Source organism: Miscanthus floridulus, chromosome 15 (genome assembly GCF_019320115.1).
Source record: "Miscanthus floridulus cultivar M001 chromosome 15, ASM1932011v1, whole genome shotgun sequence".
In the NCBI taxonomy this organism is placed as follows: domain Eukaryota; kingdom Viridiplantae; phylum Streptophyta; class Magnoliopsida; order Poales; family Poaceae; genus Miscanthus; species Miscanthus floridulus.
In genome coordinates this window covers 1,481,203-1,492,785 of record NC_089594.1, presented here as the reverse complement: position 1 = coordinate 1,492,785, position 11,583 = coordinate 1,481,203, and the positions used below count along the sequence as shown (strand labels likewise).

Genomic DNA, 11,583 nt, shown 5'->3' with positions numbered 1-11,583 from the left:
GATGGGTTCGTGCGTGGGAAATAAAGAATGGGAGAACAAAGGTAAGAGAGAGAGAGAGACCCTAGTGGATCGGAAGAGGTTTTTTCAGGGAGAATATGCACGGAGGATGTAGTTTGGTAGTTGCTAAATTTGGTCCATCTATCTATTAATGGCTTATTGCCAGAGAAGTACGTCATGCTTGCTTGTGCGTCGACATGGATGCCCGGCCATTGCCTGCAACAAACACTACCGGAGACCGGCTCTTTGCCGAGTGCCACGTGGTTTGCCGAGTATTTTTTTTCGGGCACTCGGCAAAGACGCCTTTGCCGAGTGTTTTTTTTGACACTCGGCAAAGAAGCTCTTTGCCGAGTGTTTTTTTAACACTCGGCAAAGAGTCTCTTTGCCAAGTGTTTTTTTTTACACTCGGCAAAGAGCTTATTTGCCGAGTGTTATTTTTTTGACACTCGGCAAAGAAAATTTCAAAGCATATTTTGAAGCAGTAAATTAATTCAAATCAAAAAGTTTTCAACTACAAAGTTGTATAACTCATCAAGATGTATAATGTTTGTTTTGGTCTTTTCTTCGTACGACAAAGTGAAAATAAATTTGTTCACAAATCTAACATATCTCTCTGGTAGTTTATGAAACTACAATAGAGATATATAAGATTTGTGAACAATGTTAGAACGACCATGTCGGATGAACAGATGACCAAACAACCAAAATAAACTTTGCAGATCTCGAAAAGTTATGAAACTTTGTAATTGACAACTTTTTGATTTGAAAACATTTTGTCATGCAAAACTGTGTTTGAATTTCAAAATTTTAAAATTCAAATTTTGTAAACGACCTCGGATGGAAAAACTTCCTAAACTAAAAGTGTAGATCTCGAAAAGTTATGAAACATTGTAGTTGACAACTTTTTGATTTGAAAACATTTTGTCATGCAAAACTGTGTTTGAATTTTAAAATTTTAAAATTCAAATATTGTAAACGACTTCGGATGGAAAAACTTCCTAAACTAAAAGTGTAGATCTCGAAAAGTTATGAAACTTTGTAGTGTACAACTTTTTGATTTGAAAACATCTTGTCATGCAAAACTGTGTTTGAATTTCAAAATTTTAAAATTCAAATTTTGTAAACGACATCGGATGGAAAAACTTCCTAAACTAAAAGTGTAGATCTCGAAAAGTTATGAAACTTTGTAGTTTACAACTTTTTTATTTGAATTCGTTTAGGGCCTCAAACATGCAATTTACACTCGGTTTAGTATAATATATTGAGAACTAAAACGGAATCCAGACACAAGTGAGAGTGTGGTGTAGTGGTAGAGGAGGTACGTGCACAGCGGGAGGTCTCGGGTTTGAATCGCGTCGGCCGCGTAGCCATGAAATTCACGCGAAAAATGCCGGAGATGGGTGGGCGCTGGCCGGTGGGGGCCTCCATCGATAAAAAAAATTCGATTTTTTTTTGGGTAAAAATCCCATTTTTTCGGGTTTTTTTCGGTTTCAACTTTGCCGAGTGTCGGGCACTCGGCAAAGCCTTTGCCGAGTGCCCGATAAAAGACACTCGGCAAAGTTAGCTTTACCGTCACTGTTTTTGGCGAGTGCTGTTCGCCGAGTGTTACACTCGGCGAACCATTTGCCGAGTGTTTTATGTATTTTGCCGAGTGTTTCGGACACTCGGCAAACTACAGGAGTCCAGTAGTGAAACTAACTAACTATATACTATGTAGATACCTTATTACTGGCCAACAAGAAGCAAGTGCTGAGTTTTGGGGATGTGCTATATTAGGTAGGGAGACCAAGCAAAAGCAAACTGATTTGAAAAAAGTATGGGCTCTTTTGAAAAAAATTCGCGTACTCAGATTTGAAGTATCTTAAATTGAGTATCTAAAAAATTAGTATGCACACATACGTAATGTGATTTATTGATTATGAGAGTAACTACTTCCAGGAATAGGAAAAATGCACCACATCTTTACGTATGTGTGCATATTAATTTATCAGTTTGAGTATGTTGACATACTAATATTAAGATACTCCAGATCTTTACTATGTGAATTTTTTTTAAAAGAGCATATATTTTTTAATATATTATATAATATGATAGTAGCATATAAAATAAGTATAACCATATACTCTAAGTATACATACATATTTATCATATATAGTACCTAAAATGGTATAGTATGATGATATACTCCATCTACATATACTTCGTCGGGCCATTTATGCTCTAAATTTAGAGATATATATATGGGAGTAACTACTCCCTAGAAGTAGGAAATAATTTCCCTGTATATATATATATAGATAGAGAGAGTCCTAATAGCTGCGCGCTGCTGCCTCCTGCGTTTGCTTATCCCCCACATTACCGCCCGCTCGACGAGGCCGTACACGTCGACTCCGATCCGCCGCCACCACCCACCACCGCTCACCGTACCACTGCCAGTTAAATTAGCTAGGGATCGGATCGAGCTCGACGACTGGAGATGGATGATGCGTGGCGGTTCGGGTTCCACGACTGCTTTGACGGGACGGGGACGGCGTACATGGGCAGCCGCCGTCGACAGGAACCTGATCGACGTTGAGGAGGATCCCGTAGCCTTGGCCTTGGCCTCCTACGTTGATCGCCTTTATTATCGTGATCATTACTATTACTATCACGTACCGGCCGCTGCCGCCGCCGCCGACTTATTATGGTGATCGTCCTCACTACTACTGGCCGCCATGCACCGATCTCGTCTTGATCCCGTCGTCCACGATCCTCATCCCCACACGGGCGATGACGCTACCCGGCGCCGCGCTGCTCCCAGCAATAAGCGTGCCTGCATCCCGGCCTGCTTCCAGCAAGGCCATCCTAGGGCTGCGAACATCTGCTGTGCTGTCAGGGACAGGCCCTCAAGGACTCCTGCGGTTGCGTTCCTTCCACAGACTCCATGCTACCATCAGAACCATGGAGTCAAAACCTCTCCTGAAAGCTTGTGGAATGCGTGATCTTGCTTCTTGCCACCAGGTAAGCAGCGCCGCATTGACCTCCGGCGCCAGGTGTTGGATATTCGCCGGGAGGAGTACACGGTGCCATACCTCTCGGTTGTACACACAGGATATGAATAGGTGGTCCGTAGTCTCATCTTCTTGATCGCACAGCGCGCATGCAGCACTATCCTGGAGCCCATGGCGCATCCTGCGCTCTGTTGTCCACAACCGGCCGTGTAGAGCGAGCTAGTAGAAAAACGTAACCTTCTGGATACTAAGAAAGATACGCTAGAGTAAATCTAGAGCCCTCGAACGACATTCTTTACTTCCAATCTATGGTCTCGACGATTTCCTGGTTCCAATATGTCGAAACTTTGCGACGCCAATGACCACCGTTGGAGCATCACCCTCCAATCATCATCAACGACAAGCTGAGCATTCTAAAGGCACCTGCCATGTCTAGATACAGACAAACGCTGAGCATGCATGTATAGAAAGCACGTATGTACTCCCTTAGTCCAAAAATAAATAACTTTCTAAAATTTTTTAGATAGATTAAGGACATTGGCAAAAGATGCATGTGCTCTCATCTTCTTTCCTTTTCCGGAGGATATGTCCTACACTATCGGAAACAGTAGGTTTGCCGTCTGCCCTGGGCACATGGCAAAGCCTAAAAAACACTTGGCAAATCCTTTGCCGAGTGTTACACTCGGCAAACGGCACTCGGCGTACACAGAGTCGGCAAACATTTCTTTGTCGAGTGTTTTTTGTCGAGCACTCGGCAAAGACTTTGCCGAGTGCTAAAACTGACACTCGGCAAAGACTTTTCGAAAAATATATAAAAAAACCACCGCCGCCGCCGCCACCAGGCCGCCACCACCACGCCGCCACCGCCACCACGCCCACCGCCACCACCACTCTGCCGCCGCCGACACGGGTAAAAAAAACACGGCGGGAAGAAGAGGGAACCTTGAGCTCGATGTTGATCACGCGGCATAGCAGCTTGGAGGGCAGATCGTAGAGGCACATCTGGTTCCCTGCGACCTGGTTCATGGACGCCTCCACCTGAGAGCCCCCAGCACCCAAAATCAGCGCCCGGAGTAGGGGAGCAAGCTAAAGCTCCAGGGGGAGCAGAGCAAGAGCAGGGGAGGAGGAGGAGGAGATGTACCTACTCGATGTGCTCCTCGGGGAAGGAGAAGACGAGGTCGCCGATGCGGGGGACGGTGATGAGTGGGCTGACGTAGGAGCGCCTGAGCTCTGGGTACAGCGGATCCCCTGTGGGAACAGAGTGAAGCACCATCAGCATGAGCCCCCGCGGGGAGGAGACGACGAACATGAACAGATAGAGAGAGAAGGCAGCGGGCCACCGGAGCTGACCGGATCTGGTGCGGGGAGAGGAAGGGGAGGGGGCGGTGGCGCCTGGAGAGGGAGGGAGGGGAGGGGGCGGCGGCGTCGGAAGAGTTTATAAGGTTGCGAGTTTGCCGAGTGTCGGATCGGGACACTCGGCAAAGCCACATCTTTGCCAAGTGCCAGACCGGGGGCAGTCGGCAAATCCCTTTTTATTTTCCTTCTTTTTCATAACGTGTGCCAGACAAAAAAAATGAAATTATTTGCCGAGTGCCAAATAATTACACTCGGCAAATATATTTCTTTGCCGAGTGCCAGAGAATTACACTCGGCAAATATATTTCTTTGCCGAGTGCCTAATTTTGCCGAGTGTTTTTTTTTTCTAATTTGCCGAGTGTCTAACTTTGCCGAGTGTTTTTTCCCTCGTTTGCCGAGTGCAATTATTTTGCCGAGTGTTTTTTTGCAGCACTCGGCAAAGCGCTTGTTTGCCGAGTGCCCGATTGATTGCATTCGGCAAACCCTCTTGCACTTGGCTTGTCTTCTGTTTCCGGTAGTGCCTGGATTTGGTAGTTATCGTTTGCATACACCCGTCATTAGCTTCCGTATTAGGATACTATTCTTTTAGATATATATTTTAAACCTCGGAAAGCTATTTGTTTTTTTAGATGGTACTGACAGAGTATATTTTAAAGCAAAACAAGAATTGTAGGCCCTAATTTGAGGCTATTGCTGGAGTTAAGCCTAGAAAAGTAGACAACCAAACATAGGGGAGGCTCCCAAATCAAAATTAGGGGTCCTGATTTGGAAGACAGTTTTGTGAAACCACTTCCAATGATGATTGTTTTAGGATGATGAAAAAAAACTTTCTCCAATAGCTCCCTATCCTTAATCCCAATCTATTTGTGCATGGAAAAACTGAAGCATCCACGTGCAAAAATATGGGAGGAATGCTACTCCCTATGATGGGGTGGCGATTTTTTTTCTTCGACACTCCATCGCCCCAACCGCCGCCACTGCCACCTGGAGGTTCTCGCCGGACTCGAATCTTCGGTGACAATTTCAGATCCAAGGATATTTAGAAATAGAGAAGGCAATGGAGATTGATTGTGTTTTGTAGGTTTTGGCTATGAATTAGGGTGTCAAGGATGGTGGTCACGGTCGACACCTACTGCCGCCTAGGAGGTTCGCCAGAATCGGATCCCCAACCACTATTTTTAGATCTGAGAGCACTTTGAGAGGTAGAACGGGCAATGTAGATTCTGATTTGAAGGCTCTGAGTTTGGGTTAGATGCCTTGCCACTTGCCAGTGATGACCTCCCGTGAGGTGGGTTAGATGCCTTGCCACTTGCCAGTGATGACCGACCGTACGTGAGGCAGCAGGCGGCGGCGGTGTCACGAGCCGCGACCAAAGCCCATGAAGTAATACGCCTGCTTTTTTATTTTAATTTTTTATTAGGAGCAAATAGTCTATTGGGAACTGTTGGTGATGCTAGGTGTTAATTTTTATTTTCTTTAAAAAAGATGGAAATTAAAACCAGGCTTTTGGGATTACACACAACTGCAGACGCCCTCTTTGCCGAGTGCTAGGGGCACTCGGCAAAGCCAGCCAAGCACTCGGCAAAGGCTTTGCCGAGTGCCGCACTCGGCAAAGGTCTCTTGGCAAAGATTTTGTCGGTAAAAATTTCTTTGCCGAGTGCCAAAAATCGACACTCGGCAAAGTCTTTGCCGAATGCCAAGCCCGCACTCGGCAAAAAAATAACTGCCGTCAACATTTGACGCCGGCTTTGCTGAGTGCCTAGGGACTGGCACTCGGCAAAATTTGAATTTTTGCCGAGAGCCAGGGCTGAGCACTCGGCAAAGAAACAATTTTTTTTAAAAAATCTTTTTAAAAATAGTCTTTGCCGAGTGGTACCATCTGGCACTCGGCAAAATTGACCTCTTTGCCGAGTGCCAGGCTGTGGCACTCGGCAAAATTGACCTCTTTGCCGAGTGCCAGGCTGTGGCACTCGGCAAAACTGGGGAAGTGGTTGTTTTTGCAGCATTTTTTTCTAGCTTTGCCGAGTGCCACACCCCTGGCACTCGGCAAAGACTTCTTTGCCGAGTGTTGGCACTCGGCAAAGCTGGGAAATTTGCAATTTTTTTTTGATTGTTGCTTTCCTTCGAAAGCAAACACGCAAAACGCATATATAATACATGAGACAGTACACAGGCATTTAGCATCACACAAAACGCATACATAATCCATAATACATCACAAGCACATCCAACATCCATCATAAGCACATCCTCCTGCATAATCCATCACACGCACATCCAATGTGCAAATCCATAACAACATCTAAGAAGTCTTTATCCAACACAAGTCCTAGATCAAGAAAAGTCAATGAAACATGAAGGGGCACCACCTACTGCCACTGATCCCAATGGGAGCCTGAAGGGGCACCTCCGTGCGGTGGTGGACCTATCCAGCCGGGGTGTGTGTGCTGAGGCGAAGGAGTCGGGTTCGAACCCGACGACTGTTGCACAAAGGAGAATTGAATTCATTAGTATCTACACAAGCTAAAGGACTTGATCAACCATATATATATACTCACCGGAGTGCCTAGAGCCAGAGGAGTAGGAGGCACAACTGGAGCGAGCAGCGACTGGGGCACCACCACACCCGGGAGAGTGGTGCCGAGGCTCGACATGAATGAGAACATGTCCTGCATCCTCTGCGCCTCGGCCGCCCTCTGGGCCCTCAGGACCTCCCACTCGGCCCTCTCGGCCTCCCTCTGGGCCCTCTCCCTCTCCCTCTCGACCCTCTCGGCCTCCCTCTCGGCCTCCATCCTCTCCACAGTGGCCTACAATATTCAATCACCAACGTTTAAACAATGCAAATGCAAGGTACATGTGTAAAAGTAATGAACGGCGAATGAAATAGAACTAACCTGGAGTGCCGCCATCTGCTGCAGTGTGCTCACCTGCCGAGGTCAAATGGGGACGGAGGAGCTCGTGCTCTGTGCTCGGATCTGGACGAGGTTGGGCACAGAGGTCGAGTCGACCATGTTGGAGGCCATCCAGTACCGGTCATGCTGCTTCCCTCCTCCGAGCCTCATCACGAGGTCGGTATCAAGGGGCTGGGTGGCGGGGTCGAAGTCTCACCACCTCCTCTCTAATACGATCGGCTTCACCATGGTGGATCCAGCGGGTATAGTTTGTCGTGAATCCATACTTGATAAGATCTTCCCCCATGAGCCTCTTAATTTTTCTTTTCTTGTTGCCACATCTGCTGCACGGACACGGCATCCGGGCTGACCCTTTAGCAGCCTCACCAAATGCATGCTCTAGGAAAGCATTGGTCTTGGTCATCCATTCTGGGGTCATACTTGTGTGGCCCGTGTACATCCACTCACGGTTATCCATCCTCTGGCACATGCATATGTAAGCGAGTAATAAAAACTGCAGGTAAATCCACAAGGCGTTCCTACTATACATCTAATAGGTGAAGGATATGTCCTAATCCCACCCGAGGATGCGTAGATGAGGTTGGCTTCCATGGTCCGCTCATATCCAAGACAGAATTTCGGCAGCACCTCCCCGTTGTTCTCCCGATACACGTCCTGGTAGGGAGATTGTGTATCAGGAGAACAACGAGGAGGTGGTGCCGAAACTCTGTCTCGGACAGGAGCGGGCCACGGAAACCAACCCATCTACGCATCCACGGGCTGTCCAAAAAACGTGGACAATCCGAAATAGGTACGGAATTTTGTATGCAAAGATCTGCATACCAACGACCGTATCTCTTTCGGACGGGAGACGCCTAACTGGGGTTACACGAGATACAAGTATGCAAGATGGGTTATACCTAGGGTGTCGGTGAGGTCAGGCTAGTGGGGCGGTGGCGAGTCGCAGCAGTGGCGAGGCGACGCGGTGCAGGCAGAACCGCAAAGCCAACGAAGACGATTGGGGTCACCGAGTGCCTCCCAACGGTCCTCGTCCTGCAAAGAAAAGGCAAATGGTTAGACTCCATTGAAAATTTCGGCAGCACCTCCCCTGCACGGAGAGGTTCCCAAAACCTGCAGAAAACATTGGCACGAAGGCCAACAACCACATGTATACCAAACATAGGCACGAAGTCCATCAACCACATACATACAACAATAACTACTACTAACACTAAAACTATGAACAACAACTACAACTACTACTGTCACTACGACTTACTAACTAATACTAACACTACTAATTAACTACTACTACTAACACTACTACTTACTAACTAATACTAACATTAGGGCATACCTTGCCAGCGAGAATGCGAAGACCGAGGGCCGGCGACGACAACGGGGACGACCGCTACGGCGTGAGGGTCGACGAACCGAGGCGGCACCTTTCTTCTCCTCTTCTCCTCTTCTCCCCTTCTCCTTCTCTCCTCCCTTCTCTTTCTTCTTCTTCCTCCTCCCCTTATTCTCCTTCCTGCTTTCCTTCCTCCTCTTCCTCCTACCTCCTCCTCCTTCCTACAGCGGGCGCGCGGGGCCAGAGGCGCGGGGCCAAGGCGCGCGGGCGCACGGGCCGGGGAGCCGGCGGGGCGGGCGCGCGGGAGCCGCGGCGGGCGCGGGGCCGGAGGCGCGCGGGCGCGGCGGGCGCGGGGCCGAGGCGCGCGCGCGGGCCGGGGAGCCAGCGCTGCGCGCGGCGGCTCCGGCGGCGGCGGCGGGGCGGCTACGGCGCGCGTGTGTGTGCGTGTCTGGTGTGTGCGTGGTGTGTGTGCGTGTGTCCGTTTTTTTATATTTCAAACCTCTTTGCCGAGTGCCAGATCCGGGGCACTCGGCAAAGAAAGTATTTTGCCGAGTGCCCCCGATGTGGCACTCGGCGAAATAAAAAATTAAAAAAAATCCTGTCCTGGCTTTGCCGAGTGCCTAGGGCTAGCACTCGGCAAAATATTCACTTTGCCGAGTGCCAAACCTTGGCACTCGGCAAAATAATTTTTTTTTGTTTTTTTTCACCAACTTTTTTTCTTAGATTTGTGTTTGTACCATGAACAACATGTTCAAATTTGGCACAATTTCATTGCTGTTTGCTATATTTCTTCACTTTATTTCGTTTTCTTGAAATTTTCCGGAAAATGTAGGTTTGAACTGCAGGTGCATCGAATAATAGTTTTGATCCATTCCAAAAATGTTATTCTTGTTTGTTAGTGTCACTTTATGCTAAATCTAGGAACTGTCTCCAAATTTCGATCAACGTGCTCACGGGGCAATGTCGCGAACTTGCGTGCGAGTGGTTATTTAATTCTATAAAATTCAAACGAATCCCGAAAATCATGAAACTTGGCGAGATGTCGTGATATCACATGCATATGCGGTGGTAAAAATTTAAAAACGTTTGGAGGACGTCATCACATATGGTGTTCACAAACCAGGACATCATCACATGTGACCGACGTCGCACACTACCACGCTGTGACCGAGCAGCCTCGCAGTCGCAGCCTCTTCTAGTGCGTTATGCAGACCCCACGGCCTCGCCTTGCCGCACCGACGTCGCACACTACCACGCTGTGACCGAGCAGCCTCGCAGTCGTGCCTCACCGCCAGCCGCCACGCTCCCCCCCCCCCCCCTCCCGCTCCGTCGTCGTTGTAGCCACTCGCGTTTGCACGCTTAGTCACCCGCACGAATAATGCGGCCCTCGACCTCGCGCCAGCCATGCCGCCACCTCTATGGCTGCTCGTGCTCTGCGGCTCTACATTGGGAAGTGGAAATTTGGGCTCCAGAAAAACCGATGAATGGATTGGAGATTTGAGAGCGTGCAGGTTCAGATATACTCCATTTGTTCCAAATTATAAGACGTTTTGGCTTTTCTAGATTCATAGCTTTTACTATGCACCTAGATATATACTATGTCTAGATACATAGTAAAAACAATGTATCTATAAAAGCCTAATCGTCTTATAATTTGGAACGGAGAGAGTATGTACCATGGTGGTGGCAGCAAGAGGACGGCGTGTGGTCAAGCCTGGCGATTGGCATGGTGCACGCTAGTTCCTATATCATTATTGACATGAAACACAGCTTAGGTGACACTAATCAGATCACGGTATATGGCACATATCTCCTACAAATATGATACATGCTCAGGGCACCACCAAGCCATTAAAAAAAACAATGGTAGTGTAGATAAAAATAAAGTAATTCACTGAGTCTAAAGATCACTACTAGACTCCCGGCCATAAGTTGCTTAAATAATTCAATGTGGTATTAAAACTTTCATATCAGAAAAAGGAGTAATGAGTCCAACAGAGATGCCATCTACAAAATTAATGAGGTTCTAGAGACCATCATATAACTGTTAGACAACCATAACAACCATGAACCGGCCACAACTTGAGCACCACCTCCCTATCAATTTCTCCTCACTGTGGTTGGGACAGGTGTGTGTGGGGGGCTGGTTGGCACTAGTAGAGAACAGACCTTTGATCCTCGGCCAAAATGGGCTGTAGTCCCGGAATTTTTTTGCCCCCGGGACTAGAAATACCTTTAGTCCCGGTTGGAGGCTCCAACCGGGACTAAAGGTCCCTGCCCAACGGCTACTGCGTCAGACAGAGGTGGCAGGGACCTTTAGTCCCGGTTGGAGCCTCCAACCGGGACTAAAGGTATACTTTTACTCCCGGTTGGTGGATCCAACCGGGAGTAAAGGTCTACTCCCGGGCCATGGCTGCGCCCGGGGTTGGAAAGTTACCTTTAGTCCCGGTTGGATCCACCAACCGGGACTAAAGGTCCCCCCTTTATATATCGGCCGTCTCCTTCTTCCTCCCCGAGCCCGAGCTCAGCGTATTTTGAAGCTCACTGCAGTAGTGTTCTTGCTTCCTCCCTCCCTCCATTGTTCCTCCATCCATTCTTCGATTCCTCCGTCGATTTCTTTGATTTCTCCGTCGATTCTTCAGTTGTAAAGGTTACCAATCTCATACTCTCATTTTTCACCATTGTCTTATCTCATTTTGTTCACTATATATATGGTTCTTTATTGTGGTTTTTTTCATTTGTAAGCAATTTGAGCTCAAAATCACTTTAAGCTTGCATATTTACATGAAAGAAGGTTAAAGTAGCTAGTTGAACTTGCGGACCGTGTTCATCTCGGCGACCATGTTCTCTGCCGAGCGGTAACGGATGTCAAGGAGGAGCTTTGATTCTACGAGGGAGAGCGGCAACGGTCGTGGAAGACCGTGTTCCCTTCCTTGTAGAATCGGAGCTCTTCCTTGACCAAGTACGGTGCCGTCCGGTGGAGAAATGCTCGCCGAGA

The 11,583-nt window shown here is 47.9% G+C and overlaps 1 protein-coding gene across 1 annotated transcript; it reads right to left on the bottom strand.

Moving 5' to 3' along the window:
- Positions 1–4,128: 4,128 nt before the first annotated feature.
- LOC136509445 (uncharacterized) lies at positions 4,129–7,334 on the bottom strand. The gene is made up of 4 exons (XM_066504244.1): positions 7,238–7,334; positions 6,902–7,150; positions 6,778–6,823; positions 4,129–4,235 (listed from the first exon to the last, which is right to left on the bottom strand). The coding sequence occupies exons 1-4, from the start codon at positions 7,250–7,252 to the stop codon at positions 4,129–4,131; spliced, it is 417 nt and encodes a 138-aa protein (XP_066360341.1). The 5' UTR covers positions 7,253–7,334.
- Between the last annotated feature and the right edge of the window lie 4,249 nt (positions 7,335–11,583).